The 24,853-nt window shown below is 39.0% G+C and overlaps 11 protein-coding genes across 11 annotated transcripts; 5 read left to right on the top strand and 6 right to left on the bottom strand.

The window, feature by feature from the left end:
* Positions 1–506: 506 nt before the first annotated feature.
* Positions 507–1,355, top strand: BRETT_002827 (uncharacterized protein; the record flags this gene model as incomplete). The annotated part of the gene is made up of 1 exon (XM_041281347.1): positions 507–1,355. One exon carries the CDS (start codon positions 507–509, stop codon positions 1,353–1,355), a length of 849 nt encoding a protein of 282 aa, XP_041139138.1.
* A 1,744-nt stretch (positions 1,356–3,099) lies between these two features.
* BRETT_002826 (uncharacterized protein) lies at positions 3,100–4,137 on the top strand (the record flags this gene model as incomplete). The annotated part of the gene is made up of 1 exon (XM_041281346.1): positions 3,100–4,137. The coding sequence occupies one exon, from the start codon at positions 3,100–3,102 to the stop codon at positions 4,135–4,137; it is 1,038 nt and encodes a 345-aa protein (XP_041139137.1).
* A 378-nt stretch (positions 4,138–4,515) lies between these two features.
* Positions 4,516–5,163, bottom strand: BRETT_002825 (uncharacterized protein; the record flags this gene model as incomplete). The annotated part of the gene is made up of 1 exon (XM_041281345.1): positions 4,516–5,163. The coding sequence occupies one exon, from the start codon at positions 5,161–5,163 to the stop codon at positions 4,516–4,518; it is 648 nt and encodes a 215-aa protein (XP_041139136.1).
* A 501-nt stretch (positions 5,164–5,664) lies between these two features.
* On the bottom strand, positions 5,665–7,365 carry BRETT_002824 (uncharacterized protein; the record flags this gene model as incomplete). Its single annotated transcript, XM_041281344.1, has 1 exon — positions 5,665–7,365. The coding sequence occupies one exon, from the start codon at positions 7,363–7,365 to the stop codon at positions 5,665–5,667; it is 1,701 nt and encodes a 566-aa protein (XP_041139135.1).
* Positions 7,366–8,654: 1,289 nt separating this feature from the next.
* BRETT_002823 (uncharacterized protein) lies at positions 8,655–12,143 on the top strand (the record flags this gene model as incomplete). The annotated part of the gene is made up of 1 exon (XM_041281343.1): positions 8,655–12,143. The coding sequence occupies one exon, from the start codon at positions 8,655–8,657 to the stop codon at positions 12,141–12,143; it is 3,489 nt and encodes a 1,162-aa protein (XP_041139134.1).
* A 314-nt stretch (positions 12,144–12,457) lies between these two features.
* On the bottom strand, positions 12,458–14,719 carry BRETT_002822 (uncharacterized protein; the record flags this gene model as incomplete). Its single annotated transcript, XM_041281342.1, has 1 exon — positions 12,458–14,719. One exon carries the CDS (start codon positions 14,717–14,719, stop codon positions 12,458–12,460), a length of 2,262 nt encoding a protein of 753 aa, XP_041139133.1.
* A 1,194-nt stretch (positions 14,720–15,913) lies between these two features.
* Positions 15,914–17,305, top strand: BRETT_002821 (uncharacterized protein; the record flags this gene model as incomplete). Its single annotated transcript, XM_041281341.1, has 1 exon — positions 15,914–17,305. One exon carries the CDS (start codon positions 15,914–15,916, stop codon positions 17,303–17,305), a length of 1,392 nt encoding a protein of 463 aa, XP_041139132.1.
* Positions 17,306–17,473: 168 nt separating this feature from the next.
* On the bottom strand, positions 17,474–18,595 carry LYS12 (homoisocitrate dehydrogenase; the record flags this gene model as incomplete). Its single annotated transcript, XM_041281340.1, has 1 exon — positions 17,474–18,595. The coding sequence occupies one exon, from the start codon at positions 18,593–18,595 to the stop codon at positions 17,474–17,476; it is 1,122 nt and encodes a 373-aa protein (XP_041139131.1).
* An 822-nt stretch (positions 18,596–19,417) lies between these two features.
* On the bottom strand, positions 19,418–20,542 carry BRETT_002819 (uncharacterized protein; the record flags this gene model as incomplete). Its single annotated transcript, XM_041281339.1, has 1 exon — positions 19,418–20,542. One exon carries the CDS (start codon positions 20,540–20,542, stop codon positions 19,418–19,420), a length of 1,125 nt encoding a protein of 374 aa, XP_041139130.1.
* Positions 20,543–22,954: 2,412 nt separating this feature from the next.
* Positions 22,955–23,374, top strand: BRETT_002818 (uncharacterized protein; the record flags this gene model as incomplete). Its single annotated transcript, XM_041281338.1, has 1 exon — positions 22,955–23,374. The coding sequence occupies one exon, from the start codon at positions 22,955–22,957 to the stop codon at positions 23,372–23,374; it is 420 nt and encodes a 139-aa protein (XP_041139129.1).
* A 128-nt stretch (positions 23,375–23,502) lies between these two features.
* BRETT_002817 (uncharacterized protein) lies at positions 23,503–24,075 on the bottom strand (the record flags this gene model as incomplete). The annotated part of the gene is made up of 1 exon (XM_041281337.1): positions 23,503–24,075. One exon carries the CDS (start codon positions 24,073–24,075, stop codon positions 23,503–23,505), a length of 573 nt encoding a protein of 190 aa, XP_041139128.1.
* Positions 24,076–24,853: the final 778 nt, after the last annotated feature.

The following is a 24,853-nucleotide window of genomic DNA, read 5'->3' as shown; positions in this document are numbered from 1 at the left end:
TGCTGCAAGCTCTAATCTTGCCCCGCATTTCATCAAACATCCTCACTGCTAGACTACCAAAAAAAAAAAAAAAAAAATAGTGTCCAAATCGGGAATATCTGGGGAAGGAAGGAACACCCTAAATTTTCTTAAATACAGAAAGTAAATATTCATGTATGTATATAAAGGCTACTGCTATCTCCAATTTTGTATATCTAATCAATTATTTTGTTGCTTAACTGTTAGACTTGAATCCGGAAAAATAATAAACTTGAAAGAAGTGTATCCTGATCTTTGAAAACAAGATCACTTGGCCTTAATTTTTTCGATCGGCTTCTTTTTAATTCTACTTCCCGTTTAGTGCAATCTTATTGTGCTTCTTTTTTTCAGCTCATAGTGCTCAAGGGACTCTTTCTCTGCTTTGCCTTTTAACCATCATTCCAGAATTTAAAAGTATCAAATTGTGCTTTTTACGAACTGTTAATTAACATTTTTGAGAAATTTAATATTTTAACTGAGTTTTGACAATGGAAGAGGTTGATAGTGCTCTTGTTGACAATGTCAAATCGTTTGTGGCTGGAGGTTTTGGAGGTGTTTGTGCAGTTATGATAGGGCATCCGTTCGATCTCACAAAGGTCCTTCTTCAAACTCATCAGTACAAGACTTCTAGGGAAGCAATAATGGGAACCTTAAAAAGTCATGGTCCGTTGGGGTTTTATAAAGGTGTGACGTCACCTTTGTTGGGAGTCACTCCAATGTTTGCTGTGTCATTCTGGGGATATGATGTTGGAAAAAGATTAGTGCAGGCATTAAGGAAAAAATCCCCAGAACAACCTCTGAGTATCCAAGAAATTAGTGCGGCTGGATTTTTTAGTGCAATTCCAACGACGTTAATTGCGGCGCCATTCGAAAGAGTGAAGGTTGTGATGCAGGTCACAAAATCAGATATCTCGTTTCTTTCTACTGTCAGGCAAATATATAGAGAGGGCGGAATACGATCCATTTTTAAAGGTTCGGCAGCCACTTTGACAAGAGATGGTCCCGGTTCGGCTATTTATTTTGCGACGTACGAATACTTGAAAGAAAAGCTTTCCAAGAAGGGTGAGATGTCAATTGGAGCGATAAGTTTAGCTGGTGGCTGCGCAGGGGTTGCAATGTGGTCTGCTGTTTTTCCTGTGGATACTATAAAGTCAATGCAACAATCGTCAACCCTAAAAATGAGTATGGCACGGACTGCTAAGAATATTTATCTGAAAAGAGGAATTGCGGGGTTTTTCCCTGGAATCGGCCCTGCCTTGGCCAGAAGTTTTCCTGCAAACGCCGCAACGTTCCTCGGTGTAGAATTTGCAAGAAAATTTCTGGACTCAGTGCTTTAAGGCAGCAAGCATTTTGTATATAGAGTCTATCGCTGACAATAATTATATCCATTTTTAGGCAAAAGTAAAGTACACTTAGACAAACCAATAAAAGCATTTAATACCTCCAAGTAATTCTTTTAAGGTTGCATACACCGTTTTCCTCTTTATTCGAAGTTAAGATAATAATGTTTCTGATGATAAATTTGAAGGGTGCAAAGTATCATGTGACAAAAAGCAGAAGCCAAATTAAAATTTGATATCGAAGCTAGAGCCAATTAAACCAAGGACTTTTTTTTTCGGTAAATTATCCATAAATCTTGCTTGTGATCATTTCAAGTCCTGTCGGGTGGTAATTTTTCTAAACAAGTTATAAATATTTTGCTTTTTCGTTAAAGGACTATTTACACCAAGAATGTCAGCATAAAGAATTTTAATACATATTTTCCAAGAAAATGAGTCTAGTTTCAGTTTCAGCTTATTGAAGAGTGAATATACGACAAAGGAGGCTTTTTCGTAGAATTATCCCGAATGTGTGAGTCATATGTACAAACAAATATTAAAGTGACATTTGAAGAACATAATTGTGAAGAGTTACAGCCCAACCAATAACCTCCATTTTCCAACTGCCGTACACGCTGGGAAATTACCGCATCTCAACGGTTAAGTTAATTAGTGCACTACCAAATCAGAGATTCTTTTATCTATCCATAAAGGGTAATCAGATTATGCTTTTGGGATTACGACATCGTTTGCATACTTACACGTGTCCTGACATCAAGCGAAATAAGTTGATTGATTTGATCATTTCCAATTTTGACAAAATAAAAATACACATTTTGCGGCACCATTTTGCACCCAACTTACATTGACAAACACTTAACCTTTATCTTTGAAGACAATCAATCAATCACCACTATCTGCCCCAATAAGTCTTTATTATATCTTTTTGCGTTCCTACACATGATACCATAGTCACTATATTTTTTGGAAGGGAATAAAATGTAAAGTTACTTGGAGTAAAAAGTAAAATACTACAACTTGAACAATTAGAAGGGGAAAAAGGAAGGAGAAAGAAAGTAAAATGCACTAAAATTGCACATGCTGCCGACCGAGCTTTCTACAAAATTAGCAACCCGGTGAAATTGTTGCCAACAGAGATAGATGCATGAAAAATAAAATATACGCGTACAACATAAGTTGGCAGCATAAAAAGTACTATGGAAAATGGGGAAAAAGGGGAAAAGGAGAAAAAAAAGTCTAATATTTTGGGGCAAGGAAGAGAAAGCCAACAAGGGTCCGAAATTTAAATTTTACGTATGCAAATTATTTAACCGCTAGCTCGATCTATATCAATCATTTGTTACATATCGTCTCCATCCGGATACTGTGTGCTCAGGTCACTTTTGTCAATATCAATTGTCAAAATGAGTTACTATATTCCAGCAAAATACCTTCCCAAGCTTAAGGAATACCAGTACGTATAGTTATCGTTGAGTGAGTCAAATGTATAAAGCAAAAATCCTTGAAGTTAGAAGAACACATCATCAAATTTATATCATCAATGATACATATCAAAATCTAGTTCACCTTTTGTTAATTCGTTAGGTTTTTCAATCCAGAAAATGTCGTTACTTCATGCCATACTAACTGTGCTATTTTTCACAGATATCATTCGGAAGACCATTCTTTGCTTACAAAGTATGTGCTAAAGAAGTTTTGGACTCGTTTTGAGAACATATATCCACTTTGGATGGCACCAAATATGGTCACACTCCTTGGTTTGGCATTTAACATTGCGGGCTCGGGTTTAGTCTTTTACTATGATCCGGATTTCAACAAACAATCACCATCCTGGGTGTATTTGTTTTATGGATTCTGCATTTTCATGTATCAAACTTTCGATGCTTGTGATGGCATTCATGCTAGAAAAACCGGCCAATCTGGCCCATTGGGCGAGTTGTTTGACCATTGCTGTGATGCAATTAATGCAACTCTCTCTCTTCTAATGTTTGCAAGTGTTGCTGGACTTGGCAAGGGTTGGCTTTTGTTCGTTTCTCAGTTTGCTGTTCTTACAAACTTCTATCTTTCAACCTGGGAGACATATTTCACGCATACGCTTTTCTTGAGTCAATTCAGTGGTCCTGTCGAAGGTATCATTATCATTATATTGATGTGTTGCTTGACTGCTTATAGAGGTCAAGCTGATTTATGGGGATTTGAATTATTCACTGTGGATCTTTCACCACTTAATGTCGTTCCAAATACTTATACGATAACATTTCTTGACTCATGCATCGTTGCAGGTGCCATAATTCTAGGCTTCAACATATATTCTGCTAGAAGGAACGTGCTTACAAAAGTTACTGACCCAAATCTTAAACGTGATGCTGACCGTGGTTTGGTGCCCTTCTTCCTGTATTATGCCAGTGCTTTGATTTTGGTTTTGCTCCATAAACAAATTTTGAATGTCTATACTACCCAGCTAGTTTTTACGATTGGAGCTACTTTGGCATTCATGGTTGGTCGTATTATCTTAGCTCATCTCACTAAGCAAAGCTTTCCTTACAAGAACTTTCCGGCATATATTCTTGTATCTGAGATTGTTTCAATCGACATCCTTACCAAGATCTATCACTTCGACTATGACAGTATCGTGTGCTTAGTTGTTTATGTTGGACTTGGACTTACTTTGGCTCTATATGGTACCTTTGTGTTTGAGATCATCTATGATATTACTGACTACTTGGATATCTGGGCCCTATCAATCAAGCATCCAAAAGTCAGTATGAAAGCCGAGTAATGAGGGAGGTTAGAGAAGAAGAATTCTTGTTTTTTCGTTTTTGATTTTGATTTTGTCTTTTTTTTTTTTTTTTTTTTTTTTTTTTTTTCTGATCTCGAAATTCTGTCTAGTCACCCCGCATTAAATATAACTTCAGCGATGATAATTGATGTTACATAATCTAGTTTAATCAGTAATTTAAACAATCTATAATCATACTTCATTACGAAACTTTGTTAGAACAGAAAATACAAAGTATAAAAATGAGCAAAGACTAACTAACTATTTACAACGGGAGGTACATATGTACCAGCATAGATAATGATGAATGGATAGCGCAAGTAATGCCAAGTGAAACAAAAATATGTATCACAGAAACTACCCGATTCTGCTTGCACTCTACTTCTTCTCATCCTGCTTGTCAGAAGCCCCTGGTGTAAGGATATCAGACGAGGATTGCTGCATGTTCATTTCCTTCTCAAGCTCAGATAATTGTGTTTCATGCAAAATACTGAGAGCAAGTGGTGCACCAAGAAGAAGAGCAGTTGTAGTTAAGTACCACAAAGAAACACCAAACTTATGGGCTAAGCCCTTACAGCCAGACTGTAAAGCATTAGCTCCTGACACGACGGATGATCTAAGTTGTGGTGGGAAAATATCTTTCAAGGCACTAATTCTTTCGGCAAGAGTCTCATCTGGATCGAAATCGTCGTCGAAATCGTCATCATCAGAATCAGACTCAGAATCAGATTCATCTGCCTTGGTTAATGCAGCAGCATCGGCATCATTGGCTTCGATTTCTGCTTTTAAAATAGCTTCGGCTGCCTCTTGTGCAGCCTTTGCAAGATTATCTGTATCCTCATTGGTCACTTCTTCGGCTTGCTCTTCTGGTGCTGTAGAATTCTCACCAGCAGACTTCTCTGCCTCCTTTAAATTGTCTTCTGCCGACTTTGCTGCATTTTCGGCATTGTAAATAGCATCTGTTAAAACAGCATCAACTTCCTCATGAGTAGGTTTGTTTTCTTTAACTTCAGTGAGTGAGACCATTTTGAACTTATACGTCTATTCAAGTAATATTTGTGCGTATTATCGCTTCAGTTTGATCCTACTTTCTATCAGAAAATATTGCCTCAATTAATTCAAAGGTTCACTGTGGGCTAACGTTAAATGCTACTCCACTACTTCTTTCTCCCTGTCTTCATATGCTCTCTCGGAAAAAAAATGATATTGGAAAAAAAAGTTGCTCTTGCTCGCTCGGCTCTTGACTTTTTTCAACCGTTTTTTTCAAGATTAGACTTCAGTACACCACCACGCGAGAAAAAAATTGTCCCTTCAGAGAAACGCCCCTACTCTCTTTCTCTCCCTTGCTAACGTAATCGAGAATTCAAATTTGATTACCTTACTATTATCAACACTTATATCAGCAGAAAAGCGAGAAACAAAGATGTAATACATGTAATACAGTATAAATACACTTTTTAAATATAGATGCTTATCATTTAATATACAAATTTTCTGCTAGAAAAGATTAATTTTACAATTATCACCTCATTGATGACATTCCATTAACTTCATCAACAATTCAATACTCCGGATTGATTTCATGAATTCCTCCCGTGGAATATTGCTTGAAATCTTGTAATTTCCAAATGTAATCATATGCTTATAGGGACTGCTTGCTCCACGACTAATTGGATTGCCAGATACAAACTTTGCCGAATTATCACTCAATAGAGACAAGTTAACGAGTGAATTTGACTCGAGAGTACTAAGAATTTCCAAAAACTCACCCCTTCGGAGGGTGCTGATCATTCTATCCACTGATTTGAGAAACTTGTTGTAAAATTCAAAAAATGTGTTGATAGAAAGATCAGCTTTGCTAGACTTCTTCGCGACAGGTTCAGTACCATCACCTTTTCTCTTTTCTTCAAACTTGAATAGACAGCATAGCAAAGTTTTTGACTGAAAGTTTAGTGCGCTCAACTTCTGTTGATAGTCTGTGTTGAATGCAGAAGTGCACACTTTGGCAACTTGTGCTATCATCACTTTTGGTGCCGTTTTAATGGTTAATGACTTGAATTTGTCCTCAGATAATCTTTTCATTGTCATTTCCTCTGTGACTTCAATACTTCTATGAATAATATCAAAGGCTTTTCTTAAGTCACCTGTACTGACAGCTGCCTTTTTGGCACAGAAAAGTATCGCAGATGGATGAATAATAGGAGGAAGTCCAGCTCTGTTGTCTCCTTGGGTAATGATGCTTGAGTCAAGATTATATAGCTTAGTTGTAATAATCTCTCTTATCTGTGAAGCAGTATAGGGAAGAAACTGTACTAATTTTGGATTTATTCTGTTGCTTCTAAGTCTAGGTAAAAATCTATCTGTGAGATCCAACGCATTTGCAATTCCAATAAGAACGAGACGTGGCTTTTCAACGCTTTCAGATGAAGCATGCAACTGAGAGGCCCAGGAAAATAGTTCAAATAAAGTCTGTTGGTATTTATTAATGACACTATCCATTTCATCTAGAATGAGAATTGTCATGTCGTATTTACTAGACTTTCCAAGGCTTCTTTTCACGTATTCTTTTTGCTGTATAGAACCATTTGCGTGGTGGATATCACTTGTGTCATCCATTTTCTTGAATATATCTTCTGGTGTCCTTAGAGTCATACAATTGATTTTAATTAGACGGACAGTCCGCTTTTCAGAGCATTCATTGTATGCGAAATCCATATTGTAGATTCTAGAAGCTGGGTCTTTATTTTGAATATCTGCTTCAGTTAATGATTGTAAAATCGCATTCACTTGTGCAGTTTTTCCAGTGCCTGGAGGGCCAGATATGTACATTGATGTCGATTGAATTTTGTGTAGTGCATCAATTATAAATTTCTCTAAAGCCTTAGCCTCACGTTGTCTTCCAGGAAGATAATGCTGGTTCGACAAATCAGCTGCGGAACCACGAAGAAACGCTTTTTTCGCCTCATTGTAAGGAGAATATGATTCTTCTGTGAATCGGAGTCTTCTGACGACTTTATCATGTGAATATAAATCACGGCTGGTCGTCTTTCCCTTTTTTTCCGGAGTTGTTGGAGGTGTTTCAAGGCCAACATTACGATTGGATAACGGTCCGGAAAATGATTTCTTAAATCCTCTTAGTCTCTTTTTCTGCTCATACCAGAAATCGTTACGCTGTTGCTCTTTTTCATTCAATGTTGAGCTCCAATTTCTTTTCAAATGTGAAGTCATTTTCGCGTTGGTGTGATTGTGTGAAAATGTATGTCAAAGTGAGTGATGACAATTAGTACAAAGATGCTGGTGGTGCAACAAATGAAGGAATGCCCATAAAGATAAAGGTAAGGGAAGAGAATTTGAGGAGGAAGGAAACAAATAAAATGTTAGAGGGTTATATACTTGCAACGAAGGAACAATTAATATTTTCTGAAGTGAAAATGGCACATCAACAATTTCAATTAATCTTAAAGGGGTAATTTTCCTGAATAGGGGATGTAATGAGACGTGTTTTCACGCGTCAATCACCCGAATTTCTCCTTTGAAAATCAAGAATTAACCCTGTGAAACGCGAAGGGTTGAAAAAGTTCAACAGAGCGAGCGCGCTGGGTACTATAAAATTTCTGCGTTAGGTTTGTTGGTGTATGGATGAAAGAAAGTAGTGTCTTGAATTTAATCAGAGGGACAACAGGAAAAATGTGTGTAAGGCAATAAAAGGTACAATATTCGCGAACGAACAAACAGGTTGTCACAAATTTATAATAGAAGCAGTTTACGTAATTAGGTGAAATTCGCTCACATGATCCTAAGCTAAGTAATTTTACTGCGTACGCCTATTTTTGTAGTTTATTTTGGGACCAGCCTCTATCTATAGTCAGACATTAACATTTTTTACCTTTTTTCACCTTTTTTTTTTTTCCTTCTTTCAATGTACATTTTAGACGCCCACTGTTTGAGCATCAAATTTTACGAAATAATATTTAATTGTATACGGTAAACGTTGAAGGGAAAGATTCTGGATGGGTGTTGATGAGAGATGCAAAAATTCAATGTCTTAACATTGTCTGCGTTTTAAAGTTAGCTTTTTCAATCTATTTGATTGTTTTCAGAATAAACATTCTGAGAAGGACGAAAAATTAAAAATAAGACTGAAATAATAAGACAAGAAAAATTAGATTAAAAGAGAATAAAATTAAAAAATAGTGGGCCAGTGAGATACTTTTTTTTTTTTTTTTTTTTAATAACATTGCACACCAAGCTGAACATGTTAAACCTTCCTACACTATTTAAGCATATAACTTGGCAGTCCAAACAATAAACATTTCATATTCATAATCTCAAGTGCATATACCGAGCTTTGCTTTATTGACCTCAGCTCATTTCCAAATACAATATTTGAATTGTTATCATAGTCATAGATACAGGCTGCTATTTCAAAAAGATAATTTGCCAATTGTGCAACAGGCAGGCTCCAATAGAACTGTATTTAGCATTTTTTAATCCAATACACACTCCCTTATATCTTGATGTCTGCCTTTGACCACTCTCGAGGTGAGATAGGCAGTGGATCCACTTCGAACAGTGGGCCATCAAGTCGAAGGAGAGAATCTGGAGAAAACAAGCAATGGCTTCCAAGAAGGTATCATTCTTCTCCATATTATCACAGACAGTACAGATATGAACACGGCCATCCACAAAGTATGTCTTCTGGTCACTCTTCAGTAGGATACGAGGGCCATAGTTCACAGTCATATGGTTCCAGGCGACCCGAACAAAACAGATCATCTAGTTCATCAGGAACAGTTGAACATTCGACAGCAGCATTCGAACGCAGACAATACTCAAGGGAAAGTAGTTTAAATGGTTCAAGAGATGGGTCGCGGCATAATTCATCAAATTCAGGTGGCGACTTAATTGGAGGAGCATCCAAGATTAATCATAGTGGTGATTTGATATCTCCGAGAAGTGGTTCTGCAAACGGAGGTTCTTCTTTTGGTACTCGAGGTTCCAAGAGAGACTATTGGAGCGGAAATAGCTCCTCTTATAGTCGCCCTGCATACAGTAGGTCACGATATTATGATGAGCCCAGATACAGATGGAACCCCTCCAGAAATTCACCTTCTTCCTCATATTATCATTCAGTATCTCCACGCGAGTCCATCTCCGCTGACTCGCACCAGGATTTGAAACCAGAAAGTAAACCATCTGATGGCACGCATCAGACACAAATTAAAGTTGAGCAAGAAGAAAATGTTAATGATGAAGATGACGAAGCGTATAGTCCGAAAATAGGCGTGCCAAGAAGAAGTGACGATAGCAGTAAAGCAGTGGAAAATGCGAATAGCGAAAAGGTGAAGCAGGAGAGCACAGCCCAGGAAGACCACACCGAAGGTACAGCTGCTAAGGACAGAAGTAAGGATATTAAACCACAATCAACAGAGAGTGTACCAAAGCCTCCGAAAAGCACTTCATCTGGTCCAATAGATAAATTGGTTATTGATACAGAGCAGAAGGAAGAGAAATTAGAGAACAGTAGTGATGTTGAGTGGTCTGAGGATGAGTTTCCAAAGTCGAACGGATGCGTTTTTCCCTTGCAAGAAGTTCCTTACAAGTTGTGGGGCCTGAAATGCACAGGAAAGAGAGCTAGAAGAACAAAGATGATATACTTTACATCTGGCCACATCGACAGTTTGGATCAGTACAACTTCTACGGCAAGGTTCTGGCATCGTTCAAAAAGTGTGAAGGTGTGCAGTTGTTTGGCATTCTGAGTAAGTTGCACGAGATTCTAAAGGAGAAGCAATCTCGTTTAACAGAGGAATATATATCAAGAGATCACATTTGGCGCGATAGGTGTTCTGTTATGGACGAGCATTGCAGACTGATCGATGATCTTGAGGACAGGATAAAGAAGGATAAGGAGAACAAGAAGGATGAGAAGAAAAAGAAGAAGGAGGAGCAGCAGAGAAAGGCAAGAGAGCAGGCATTAAAAGAGGAAGAGGAAAGAAAACAGAAGGCACGTCGTGCACGTCATCATGGAGACTCGGTTAGAACTGAGGCGGAATTTCTGGATATATTGGCTACTTTCGAGAAGGAAAGAGAGAAAGATCCATTGGTTAAGGCACAGTATGGTGCAGCGATCATTCCTGAGCAAACTATGGATCCGGTCCAGAAGATGGGTCTAGATAAATACATGAATTCCAACAACAGAGTTCAGGATAAGGATGAATGGGCCCGCAGAATTGTGACGGACCCAATAGATACATTTACCGATGCCGAGCAGAAGAAGTTTGAGAAAGCCTTCGGGTTGTATCCCAAGAAATTTGGCCGTATTTCCAAATACATGGGAGGACTCCGGAGCCCCGAGGAATGCGTTTTGCACTATTATGTGACTAAGCGGAAGGTGGACTACAAGGAGATCGTTGCGAGTAAAAATAAGCGGGGAAAGAGAAAGGCAAAGAAGAAAGAGAGAGGAAGGAGACACTCTAAGGAATACAGAGGTAAAAGCGATTCGAAGACACCAAATACACCGGACAGCTCTTTGGCCGAGTCATCATTTGAGACTCCTGTGTCCATCAGCGACAAGAAAGAGTCCACAGGTGCAATGTTACGATCTCATAACTTCAGACGGTATTCTGGTCCTGCGAAATCCCCGGAAAGTCCGCAAACTCCAAGTACGCCTCAGGAAGCAAGATTAACACCAAGTACGCCTCAAGAATCAAGGCGTGTGTCTGAAAGTATAATAAGTGCATCGATTGCACGTAAAAGCAGGGATGAGGATGCAGATATGGATGTAGATGATGCAGAAACTGAGCCGGATTCAGAGGCCGAAACTGAGCCCGACTCGGATGCTCTATATGCCGGTAACCGGTTTAGTGGTGACGATATGCATGCTTATCACAACATTGCAGAAGCAGTTCGACCCGATTCTGGAAAGAGAGATGCAGATTCTTCCGCGTTACAGCATTCAAGTGATGCTGCTGACAGCTCTCAGCAAACCAGCAATGCAACACTTGGCACCATTGCTTCGTTGGCTGCAAGTACTACCGTTAAAGTTGAGCAAACCGAACTGCCAGATGGCCGCAAGTCGAAACGTGGTAGAAAGAGAACCAGAGATGCGTCTGTGGATACTTCAAGAGACAAACGGAAGGAGCGTGGACACAAAATCAAGAATAAAGTGACGAGTTACTGGAGTGTTCAGGAAAGTGCAGAGTTTCCGGCCTTACTCGGCCAGTATGGAACTAACTGGGACTCAATTGCAAAGAGTCTCGGGTCCAAGACTGCTCCCATGGTCCGAAACTTCTACCAGCGTGGACTTGGAGTCAACCCGGACTGGAGAAAGCTTGCTGCAGATGCAGATGGCCGAAATGCATCGGATGGTTGGAGTGGGCAGGCTGTGCAGACGTCGATGCAGCAAGCACCAGTACGCCAGATGTCTTCTGCATTACCGTATAACGACCACGAAACATATATTTCCCGCAGGCCAAGTTTGAGCGGCAATAGTGTGCAAGCATTGCCGACGTTACAGCAACCGTTTAAGGCCACAAATGCTCCATACAGTGAGCCTTACTCTAGTGGCATGTCTCACACACCACAGCAAGTTCAGTTTGCAGCTTCTTCTGTTGCTTCTCTGCCTCCACTGACGAGGAAGCCGACAATTATGAGTCTTCTAAACAATGATAACAGCACATCTCCGCAAGAGTCGCCAAGATTTGGCTCTGCATCTGGAGTCACACTTCCTCCAATCCGCCCATCAATCAGCAATATGATAAATTTGGCATACGATTCCAGGCCTGCCCCTACTACCGACGCTCATTACGATTTACAGCCAGGAGCAACTTCCACAACCCAGTTAAAACGAGAGCCACCAACATTTGGCGATGTGCAGAGGTCTGCTACTCTTCAGCAAGACCAGCAACCACCATCTCAGGATGAAAATGGCTCTTCCACTCATACGGAGAAACGTGGTATGAGTGCTCTTGAGGCGTTGGCTCAGGTTGCATTTGAAAGAAAGTGAATTGTATGTGTTTATGACTTGCTAGATTGACGAAAATGTACAAACTAGGTTTCCACCGAGAAGGAAATGTACGAAATGATTATTATATTAGTGGCAGTTGCTCATTTAACTTTAATTCTTTTCATTTTTTGTCTTACTTTGTGTATATTAGGAATCCGCTCAATAACTTTATGATGATACTTTTGTCTTTATTTTGGTCAACAAAATCACAGTATAATTACAAACAAAATGGTTATACAATCAGAAGAAAAAAGAAAGCCTGGACACACACGCACCTATCATTGTATTCTTGTTACCACCCGATTTTGTAGCAGTCACTCGGTCTCGCTCTCGTCCGATTCCTCGAACGAATCAAGAATAAAGTCGCATGCCTCGTCAAATCTCTCATCTATCACATTGTCCAAGCCTTCGCAATCGGCTCGTATCACTCTTCCATACTTCTTTCTTGGCTTCTTTGCATTGGTGTGCTTGTCGGCATTACCCCAGCAAATATGCTGATGATTCGTAAACACAAGCGAATTGTGGTGGAACCAGTCCACAATCGACTCGTCGATCGACGAAACTATGGCACGGAGAGCCGTCACGCCGTCTATGAAGTTTATCGAAGCCATTACAGTGTGCCTAACCTCTCTGTGACCACATAGATGTACCACCCCATTATACGCATCTCCGGCACCGATAAATGCAATTTTCTGCGCTTTGAAGTATTGAATGTAATTATCCCATAAATAGAGCAAAATATCCTGGGCCGCGCTAATGTTGTTGTAGTAAATATCATTTTCTCCGGTTATCGTCACTGGAACGTTGATATCGATAATTCCGTATTTCTGTTTCAGGCCCCAGTCTATAAATCGGAGTGTCTGGTCGATTGTAACTGCAGAAGCAGGATCCAAGTCTCCTGTAATTGGATCACGGCGAGCCCACACACGTGAAGGGTCGTGTACTATGACCAATAGAGTGTCAGTCTCGTTCGCATTCGGTGATGCCAATATCTGGTTTTTCAGCGATGGAGTCTCCACCTTCTTCTCGGAGATAATAGGCAACGACACGAATTGGTGTGTGTCAAACAAGTTCTCTTTCTGCGACAAACGAACAACGTCCGTCAATCTGGAATGCTTGCTTGCCACTTCAACAAACGTCTTGTCTCTTGATTTCTTCAGCAGGGCCTCATAATCACCCATCAGCTGCGGCAACGTGAAATCAAGACCGAAGTATCCTGGTCGAAGCGACTTCCAGTATCTGGATTGCACCTTGATGACATCCGAGACAGCCTGAACGGCTTCTGGTCTTGGTAAACTCTGCTGCAGAACCTCTGGAGCTTCACCAAGTAGTACTTTTGCAACTCGAAGTGCACTCACGGAGATCGCATCTAGATTGTATCCACCTTCAAGAACCACGCAAATGTTTCCCTGAGCTATGGTCTTCATGTAGTGAGTCATCTGACTGTATCCAGATGGAGAAACATGGCATCCTCCGATTGGATCACCCTCTGCCGCGTCGAAACCTGACGAAACTATGAGGAAATCAGGCTTAAACTCGTACAATATTGGCATGATCACCTTCCGGAATGTATAAATATACTCGGCATCGCCCATTCCTCCGGTCGGCCATGGAACGTTTACATTAAATCCAATACCGGCACCTTCTCCAACTTGATCGGCTCCTCCTGCAGGTGTTCCCGGGTAATATTTGCCCTGTTCGTACCTATGAAGGGACATGTACAAAACACGCGGATCATTGAAAAAGGCCTTTTGAGTTCCGTTACCGTGGTGAACATCCCAGTCCACAATTGCGATTTTCCGAACAGACTCTGGGTAATTCTTCAAGATGGCTCTGGCAGCAACTGCGACGTTTGAAAAAAGACAAAACCCACCTGGAGCATCTGGCTCAGCATGATGTCCCGGAGGTCTCACAACTGCAAGTGCGTTTTTTACACGACCTTCAACGACAGCTTTGCACGCCTCAATTGCTCCTCCGGATGCAAGCTTGGCACTCGAATAGGAATCGTTGTTGAAATAAACCGAGTCACCAACATCCGTTTCATGCAATAACTGCTCTTTGGTCATTGTGGTGGTCTTCTTGATAAATTCTAGATGTTCCCGGGTATGCACAGCCAATATTTCGGCATCTGTTGCTGGCCTCACCGGAATTTTCACCATTAAGTCACCGATGTTGTCTCTTCCCGAAAGAGTTGGATCGTTGATCAATCCATTCTCAGCTAGGATCTTATAAATCCTGTAAATGCGCCTTGGGTCCTCCGGATGCGGATCAATGTACTCCAAGTATGATTGGTATATTTTTGCGTGATATCGCATCCGCACATCATAACATAAGCCTGTCTTCAAAGGAACGTATGTTAGCTTTGGTTTTGTGATAGGAACGATCACATCGTTTGGATCAACTTTTTCGTCTCTTGTATATTTCACTTCCTTCATCTTATCACCATCAGCAAACTCCGGAATTCTCCCATCGGTGGGCTCTTGCTTTATCGCCGAACCATTTTCAATCTCATCGTGCGACCTCTTCCTGCCATTCGAGGACTCCGACGGACCATCGATTTCAATATTTGAGCTCATTTTTATTGGCACTCTGAATCTGTCTCAGTTTATAATATATGCTTCTCCCTTATGCTTTGTCGGTAATAAAAGTGTTCTTTTTGCTAAGGAATGTAAGGAATGGTGGTGATATTGAACAGTTTCAGTCAATCAGATAGAAAAAAAATTTTGATTTGTAGGAATTAATGCGAGATAATTGGAAGAAGCAATAACTGCAAAATCTAATACAGAAAAGATACAAATTCAATCTTTATCAACTCTTTTGGAATATATAAGCCAATATCAGAACGACAATCCTATCCCTGTTATACCAACCCCACCGAAGAGACTACAAAAGTATACTAAGGGAGTGAAAAATCAGAAACGAGAAGAAAGCGATAAATAGGGTAAAAAAAAATTGAATAGACGTGATATTATAAGAAACAAAAAAATGAAGAAAAAAGTGTGCGGTAAAACGTACCGAGTAAGCAAAAAAAGCAGGAGAAAGTTAAATACACAAAGAAAAAAAAAAATTATATATATATATACATTTATCAGATGCCAGAAAATGCATGCTATTATCCAGATCTCCAACCACAAAGAAATATCGGTGTTTACAGCTGACATTATTTATTGTTCCATCGCTTTTCACAATAGATACATCCAAAAAAAAAAAAATTAATAATATTAATCAAAAAAATAGATACTAGTGTATGCCACTCTATACGGAGCTACCCAATGCTAATAACGTGAACTATTTACCAAAAAGCAAAAAAAGAGGTGAAATTATAATATCATAAATTCTTAATAAGAGTGCACAATTTACCTTGTAAATACTGTTAATGCATAACGAAATTCAGCACTAGGTTTAAAACGGGAAACTGAGTGTGCAATAAATATGGGTATAAAGAGAAGCATATTGTCGTCAGTTTAATACTGTAACTTACCTCAAAAAATGGTTGTACATATTCTTTTCTGTTTTGTTACTCGAGTTTGCTGTATTTGAGTTCCATCCATTTAAAATTGCTACTTCTTTACCTCTTGGCCCATAGCTTTCAGTTGAGATGTTTCGGGTCTTGTATTATTTATTATGCGAGGAAGTTTCCCGCGGGGTTAAAAAAAAAAAGAAAAAAAGAATGCCGGAAAAAAAAATTTCAATTAGCTCACCCCTAATCACCAGAGAGCAGTATATTGGACACTAAATTCGTGTATACATAGCAAAGGTCTAATATTAAAATGCTTTTATACAAAGAATCGTCTCAGTTCATTGAGAACAAATCCCGCCATGGATCTCTCCAGAATCAAATATTTGGCATGTACAAGCATAAGAAGCTTAAGTCTAACCCAAAGCATGTTTTTGCTTTAGTTTCATCCACTTTGAAGTACCTGAAGTTCATTAGAGAAATCATAAAGAAATCCTGCTTACTTAAGGTTGAGCGGAAATCAAAGATCCCACCAGCCGTTGCGATCCTTTTGGTTCATGATTTGCTTTTTACCCGATCCGGACGTATACAAAGTCGCCAGCATCCATGGAAAGAAGCTGTGATACGAAATCAGACTCGTCTTCACGCAGAAATGACAAAGTTAAAGTTGAAACTTCACGTTCAGTCGTTTGATGAACTTATAGAAGAAGATAAGACTCCTATCAGGTGGTTTAGAGCTAATACAGTGAAGGGTAGCTACGCGCAAATTGCCAAGGAGTTTAATGAGCTCGAACGGGTCTACGATATTAAAAGCATAAAGAAGGGTACGATTTATTACGATCAATATATTCCCAACTTGTTTGGTGTGGATCCGCTTGAGAAAATAACATCTTCAGCAGCTTACAAGCAAGGCCGCATAATAATCCAAGACAGATCTTCTTGTTTTCCGGCGTATATACTTAATCCAAAGCCAGGTGTTGATAAAGTTATTGATGCATGCTCTGCACCTGGAAACAAAACCACGCATTTGGCTTCTATTTTGAGAAACACGCCTAATTCTATCATTGCTTTCGAGAAGGATGACCATAGAGTGAAGACTTTGGAGAAAATGTGCAAGATGGCCGGTGCTTTAAGCTGTATTGAGATTAGGCACGGTGATTTCACCCAGACCAAGCCAGAAGATTTTACTGATGTTACAGGCATGCTTGTTGATCCATCATGCTCTGGTAGTGGAATTTTTGGACGTGCGTATGAGGATAATGCCCAAAAAGGCAGAGATGTAGAGGATTCCAACAATCCGTACAATAAAACACGCCTTGAAAAGCTATCTAACTTTCAATTTACCATTGTGAAGCATGCGATGCTTTTCCCTGGATTGCGCAAGTTGGTGTATTCTACCTGCTCGATATACCCGGAAGAGGATGAAAGGGTTGCTATCAGGCTTATAGAAGATGAAGACTTGAAAAAAAGAGGTTGGAAGTTTAGTCCTAGAGAACGTGTTATTCCGGACTGGCCAAGAAGGGGAAGAGTGGAAGAATTCAAGTCCTTTGATGATCCTGAGAGATGTGCAGGGGCTTGTGTACGTAGTTTGCCAAAAGTTGACGGAGGAATTGGATTTTTTGCCGTTTGCTTTGAGAGGGATCCGACAGTTGGTCTAGATTTGGAAACGAAACCGAAAGACGACGGGCTGCACCTGGAACAGTAAAAGGAGATTGTATAGACTACCTTAGAAAGTAAATAGATACTATAGACTACCCATCAAAGGATGAGTGTATCAGCTACAAGTGGACGTGCTCATATTTTAGCTATATCGTATTCATACTCAAAGGCATAGATTAAAATAAAAGAATAAGAAGATAACGTATGTACTTGCTTACAATCTGCGCAAGACATCCTCAACAACATCAGTTGTGGAGGACTTACCGCCAAGATCAGGAGTCGTAATCTTGTTCTCCTTCAAGTTGGCATCAACAGCAGCCATAATCTGGGCTGCTGGTTCTGGATATCCCATAAATTCAAGCATCATGGCAGTAGACCTGATGGTTGCAATTGGGTTTGCAATACCTTTACCTTGTATATCTGGGGCAGAGCCATGAGTTGGCTCTCCAATCACGAAGTTGTCTCCAACATTGGCAGAGGCAACAAGACCCAAGGATCCGACCAAAGCGGCAGCACCATCCGACAAGATATCACCATATAAGTTTGGAGCCACGACAACATCAAAGATTTGAGGTTCCCTGAACATCTTGTAGACCATAGAGTCGACAATCTGCTCTTTATACTCGACAGAGCCGTACTTGGCCAAGTCCTGCTTGTAGAGATTGCTGATGGTCTCTCTGAATAAGCCATCGGAAACGGACAACACGTTTGACTTGTGAACCACCGTGAGAGATGCGGATTTGTGAATGGAGTCACCAGTCTGCTCTCTGACCTTCTGTCTTCTCAATGCAATCTCAAGTGCAATCTTGCCTATCTTCCAGGAAGCCTTTTCACTGATTCTCTTGATGGCCTCTGCGACCTTCTCGCCATTTCTGTTGAAAATTCTCTCTTCCTTGATGTACAAATCCTCGGTGTTCTCTCTGACGATAACCATATCAACAGGGATTCCCTGTCCTTGCACCCATTTAACCGGTCTCACGTTAGCATACAAGCCCATTTTCTTTCTAAGAGCAACAATTGGAGATGAGTATCCCTTAACCTTGTGGGTTGGAGAAGAAACGGCTCCAAACAAAGCTCCATCACACTTAGTCTTCAAAGTTTGAACAGTTTCATCTGGAAGAGCAACACCTGTATTCTTGAACTCCTCAAAGCCAGCCTTGAGGTTCATGAAATCGAAAGTGAGACCATACTTTGATGGTAATGCCTGCAAAACCTGCTGTCCGGCAGGAATAACTTCTTTACCGATACCATCACCTGGAATCAAACCGATAGTAAGCTTTTTTGGAGCAGCAGTCGAATATGCCCTTCTAAGACTTGATCTTGCGGCCGAAAACATGTTCTATAATTTTTGTGGTCACCTATAGTCTCGAATTATACCAAATTGTGTTGGTCAATATGTTCGTGGTGGGGAAAATTCAAATGTAAAAGAAGAAGAGACTTGGCATAGGCAAAGGAGGAATGAAAAAAAAAAGTCCTCGAAAAACATGTAACTATGCTCTCTAATTATATGAATTTTTTTTTCAGCATATTCTACTGCCGTACGTCCACAAAAAAGTATTTCGCGCTTTATCCTAATAGGTTTTATTTGGTGGTTCTGAACATGTTTTTCGCATATTTAGCTCTCGGGCATATCTCCTGCTAATGTCCTGCTGAATGACTGATCCGATACAATAAAAAAATTTGTGTTTATAGATGACTGGAGTCATTTCACCCATCGACCAAATTTTTCAGATGCAATATTTCGCACAACGGATGACAAGGGGCCTTTCCTGTCTGAGTTTATTTCCGATTTGTTCTGTATCAAAATGATTCGATGAGGAAATTACTCTTTTCATTATCATCCATATTGATTTGACTGTGATTGAAGGTGATGATGTGGATTTTAGGCCATCGCAGTCAAAAAATTTGTATTTATACACTGTTACATACTAAGGAAAAGCAAAGGTAAATATCGGACATAAATACATAAACTAGTATTGTGCTTCTATATATAAGCAAGGGTAGTTAGATAATAAATGAGTATGAGCAGATATACAGGAGGTAAGTAAGGAAAGATAATAAATAAATAAATAAATAGTCAAAGCATCAACCTGAAAACGGAAACATATGATGAAAATAACCACTATTAATAACAACACAATTTTCAGTATCATTCTCCTCATAATATAAGATCTTTGCGGTCCCAGCCGGTACCTCTATGCGTTTTCAATGTGTCTGAAAGAGGTTGTGGTCTTGGATCATTTGGAACATCTTTAGCGAAAGGATTTCTGTCCTGTCTTAACTTCAAATTGGCAAAGGTGTGGTTAACTTCTCTGTGTTTGGCCTCGTCAGCTCTGATGTAAAGAATCATATCGTAAAATGTATCTTTATTGGTTAAATGCCAGTAATCTTTGGCTATCTGGGGAATACCAGTATGATACAATTGTGGATTCAGTCCCATCCTCATATCTTGCAAGCATCTTGTGTAAGTAAGGACTGCTTCTTCTTCCAAGTACCCGACAAATCTGTGACAGATCTTTGGTCGAATTATGTATGTAAGAAAGAAGAGGTTGGCAAAGATACCCTGACCAAACCAAAGCATCAATCTAGCAAAGCGGCCAGGTTTTCCCAGCTTCATAAATGTGAGCAAATGCATCCTCTCATTATAAGCCTCATCCAACAATGTTTCAATGAATGCCTTGTCTCTTCTCATGAGACGAATAGATTGAAGATGCCTCAAGAATCCGGCAACCGATCCTGGAATACCAGCAATGCTTTCAAGAACAATGAAACGGGTCAACCACTTTTCTCTAGTCATTCTTCTCTTACTTTTGGCTATTCTAATTTGATCCTGCTTGTCTTTTGGCTCAAGGTAGCCGGTACAGAAATCGAACGAATTCCTCAACACTCTCATAAAGTAGAAAGTAATATAGTCATCCAATGTTTTACACTTCCTATGTGTGTAATAGATACCTTCCATCTCTTCACTTGTCCAAACTGGATGCTTGAACATCGGTTTGGTAAGGAATTTACCTTCTGCCATGTGTTTGAAATCTCTCATGGAAACAAGGCGTGTATTTCTTGCTTTAGGAAGTTCCTCTGGCTTAATAGCATCCGGAAAAAGGAACTTCGTCTCTGGTTTATTTAAACTTTCGTTTTTAGTCTCAGGTTTGGTCATAGTAGATGTTGAAGCGTATCGATGAGTATGTAGTCCATTATAACTGTAGCTGCATTCATTTAATATGGCCCTGTACATTATTGGGGCCATACGTTCGGTATGTGTATTTGCAAGTGTCGATAGCATCTTGATTTTAACTTCGAAGCTTAGTCTGCCGATAACAAATATCAAAAAAAATAAGAACGCATTTACAATGTGAACCGGCTGTGCTACACACAGAGCAGAATGAGTCGACAAACTACGTCCTTATATATGAATAAATAAAGTTATCAATTACGCATAACAAAAAATTTGTAATGGTCATTCAGAAAATCGTAAACATATTACAAAAAGAAGTGTTCAAAATGGAATGCGTGCGCATTTATTTTCCGTCCGGCATATCAGCTGTACAATGAAGTTGAAGCTTTTTTTTATGAGTTTCCGTTTCCAGCGAATTTTTTTCCCTTGCCCGGTATCGCACGGAGTTCGTACTCTCTGATACTCCGTAACTTTTGTAATACTTTTGTACAAAGCAAAAACTAAATACCTGTATACTTACAGATTAGTGTTCAAACAATATAGAGAAGTACTTTTGCAACCTTACGTCAGCTGTTTTCATGCCATCTGACCGCCATACATTTAACTGAATCACGTACAGAATATTTACCTTTCAACCCACACACAGTAAAATAATCGAAGCCCGAGCTGTTTTTTTTATTTCGGTTTGTTTGTTTGTTAACTTTTATTCCACACCTAACGGACAGAAGTGATATAATCTCTAAATTAGAATGAATATGCCGTACGCCACTTTTCTTTCTAAGTGAAAGCAGACTGATCTAACCGTTTTTTTTTTTTAACAATTTGCATTGTTCAATCGCGGCTTCAGATTGTTTCGATGCCCGCTAATCGAAGATAAAAAAATAAGTTCCACCTGTGATTAATCCCATGAATGACTTACCGGAGCTTATATGGAAATCCTCGTGACCGTACACACTGACTATTGTTCCCATTTTGTCCTTTATTTGGATCTATCCACGAACGTTGCAAAAGCACTCGTGAAAAAAGTAAAAATCAAGATTTGTAGATACAGCAAGTCGTATAATATTTCAGGTTTGAGGTAGTTGTTTATGAAATAAAACGAGTGCCGATCAAAAAAAAATTTACTACTTTTAATATTGTCGAACAATGCTTAATAGTGCCTCGCAACCGTTACAGTATTGTTTCTTATTTTGCTACGAGGAAAAGCTTAAATTCTTTGCCACACAACTAGCTCATGTGTATTTTTCCAGAAGAGCAAATTCAATTATGAGCATTTAATTAAGTTACTTAGAGAACTACTCAGTAATGATCCTCAATATAAGCCAGATTAAAAAATATACTAAAACGGATAACTGCAGTTCAATCATCCGTGGTTTGAGCAAATAAAAAATCTCAAGAAACCTTGCTACAGACAGATCTGCACCACTCAGTTTTTTTTYCCTGAACCGTTTTTATTAAATATATTTTTTTATGTTTCACTCCACTTTTCAGTTGAAACGTTGCAAGTATCACCATATCATTGCATTTGCATCGATTTTTGCTGCCTGTTGAGTGTTTTGTAATAAATTTCCTTTAAGTCAATGAAAAATCTTTATAATATTTGCCAAAGAGGATCGGATTTAATGTATGTGTAATGTAAAGAGGGCATCGGGTTTTGTCAAAATTCGGAATTTATTACTTCATTACTTTTTTTCACAGCCCGTCCTCAAACTCCGAGCCATAGCACAAAGTGCGAAATTGCGAAATTCATTCTGGTAATCAAGAGTTGCACTTTTTTTTTCTTATTTTTCCCTTCATCCGTGATCCTATCAGACTTTCAATTAGGTATAGTTATGCTTCTGGGCTCCAAATATGAAAGGTTCGAAATCAATGGAATTATAACTAACTATTGAATAAGTTTTTTTAAATATAGATATCGTTACTGTTCTGTTTTCCTCCGATTGGTCGTTTATGTAGTATTCGTCGATAGTCGCGTCTGAGTATTGCTTTGCAGGTTTTGTTTCTAGGTAAACTTCACTCAACAGACGTATAGATATTTAAGCATGTGTAATTTTCCTTTCAGAATACCATCCGTAAATGCGAAACCTTCTTCTTTCTTTAATCATGCATACAGATGTGCAACTCAACTGGGACCTTTGCTGCCACGATTGGCTTAATTTTATAATCAATTTAAATTATCACAGATAATTTTTCCTTTGATATTTGTTTGTTCTTACTAATAAGTCACTGCACACTTATTAATAGTCATGTTACCTGCTCTTGTTAATTTGTTCTTGATTGAACATAGAAATGGACTGATGTCCAATCCTACTGAAAGAATACTCAGAATTAATTTTGTCGATCTAATTGACGCGTCGATATTTTTGTGTACATTTTCTTCGTCGTCAATTTCCCTTAAAAAAAAAATCCGTATGTAGAATCTTTCCATGGAAAACATAAAATACAACGGTGCCAATATGTTGGATTGAAACCAGTTTTACGAGGCAATAAAAAACTTGACTACCCTCTTGACAATTAAAAATGGCATTTGTTAGTCGCACCCTTTATATTCTAGGCATTGTTCTGCTTGCAAACTCGGGATATTCTTCTTACCAAGTGAGTCAATTAGAGAAGACGGGTGCTAGTAATCTTGCAGATGGATTACCGTTAGATTTGAAGATAGAAACTATACTATCAGCGATACTTCTAACACTGGCAGCATTATGGGATATAAAAATGCAAAAGTGCAGACCGTTAGGACCATTGGCTGAGTTATCTGAGGAAAGTGTTAAGGCTTTAACCAGCTCACCTTTGAAAAATATAGAGATGAGGAAAGCTATGGATGAGTATGAAATACAAGGATTTACACCATACGATTCTCTCGAGCATCGGCTTAGTTTTGTCAACTGGGCTGCAAAGAGAGCAGAATATGCGAAATGGTTGGAAAGTCAACCCAATTAGAATTATTTGATTATCTGATATTAAGGGAGCAGCAGTATGATTATGCTGAAAAGTTGCCAAACGTGTTGTTTTTGACAATACCAACAAAAAAAGGTAAGTAAAGTAAAAAGAGGTGTTTTGTGGAGCGATCAGGTGATAAATAGGGACTTCAACCTAAACAGAATCGTCTTCTTGACCGCATTTCTTGGCGCCTTGGATCGATCAAATGACATTCTGGATTGAGGCGTGCGGGATCCATCGCTGGTGAGGTCAGTCTTTGTTGTCACGGAATTATCATCATTCAAAGTGATCTGAACAGACGTTGAAAGGTTTTCTTCGTTCACTTGGACAATATTATCACAGATACTGCTGACTTCTTGATGCAGCTCGTTGGTACGACATGAATTTTCGTTGCTGCCCGAGGGAAACGATATGGAAGTATACTCTGAAAATCTGTCTTCGTCACTACTGCAGGCAATGTCTTCAGGATATAGTACATTGTTCCATATTCCAGATGAATTGCATTCTTGCAACCCCTTTGATGAAGTTTTCCACATGCCGTCGACAACAAACTTATAATACACTTTTCCTGCTGGCAACTCCAAAGATATACTGAAACCAGAATTTGTCGAATCCTTTTCCATTCTGTATTTGCCAGTCCAATTGTCGAAGCTACCACAAAGATACACTTCTTTGGCGTTTGGGTATGTGCTGGTAGACATTATGTTAGTACTCAGATGATCTGACTCGTAATATTAAAAATTCGGGGGTTGCTTGTACTAAATTACAGATACGTATTGGTAAATAGCACATTATGTACATATTTTCAATCGTTGGTGTTCTTGGATCAGCGACGCCTTTATTCATAGATAGATGTGCAATACTACTTACCATTCAAAGGTATGTCTCATTGTGAATTTATTTTTCCAATTACTTGATATTATTCACTGACCTTTTGAGGTGTAGGAAATAATATACAATCAAAGTTTAACGGTTTTCTAGTTATTCGAAGTTGGCAGAATTTGTTCAAATCTGTTATCCCCTTTTCAACTTTTTTATTTTTAAATTTTTTTTTTTTTGATCCCTTTGATCTGGGTTGATAAGTAATCAAAGGGGAAAAATGTAATTAAGTTGCATGCAGCCTTTTTTCATTCATTTTTATTTTTCTTCTAAAAATGAGAGGGGTGACGTTATCAGTGGCAATTGTCGGTTTAATATGGAATACAAATATTGATCACGTATTGAAGTATTTACCACAAGTACAAAATTATCAAATAAGCTAAAATAATACATTTTCTTCAGCTGTGCAGTAAGTGGCTAGAGTGACGATAGCAATGTACATGGGGCAATTTTTTTTTATTCAAAAAGGTTAGCATACTTTAAAGATGAAATACTATCATGTAAAACTAGCAAGGATTAAATAAAATTTCATAAGGCCTGATAAGCGTTTCTGATGAATTAACGTAATCTTTGAAGTTTAGCGAATTGTTGCTCAGTTTG

Source organism: Brettanomyces bruxellensis, chromosome 9 (genome assembly GCF_011074885.1).
Source record: "Brettanomyces bruxellensis chromosome 9, complete sequence".
NCBI lineage: Eukaryota > Fungi > Ascomycota > Pichiomycetes > Pichiales > Pichiaceae > Brettanomyces > Brettanomyces bruxellensis.
The sequence above is the reverse complement of the archived record's forward strand: the minus strand, read 5'-3'. Positions and strand labels throughout refer to the sequence as shown.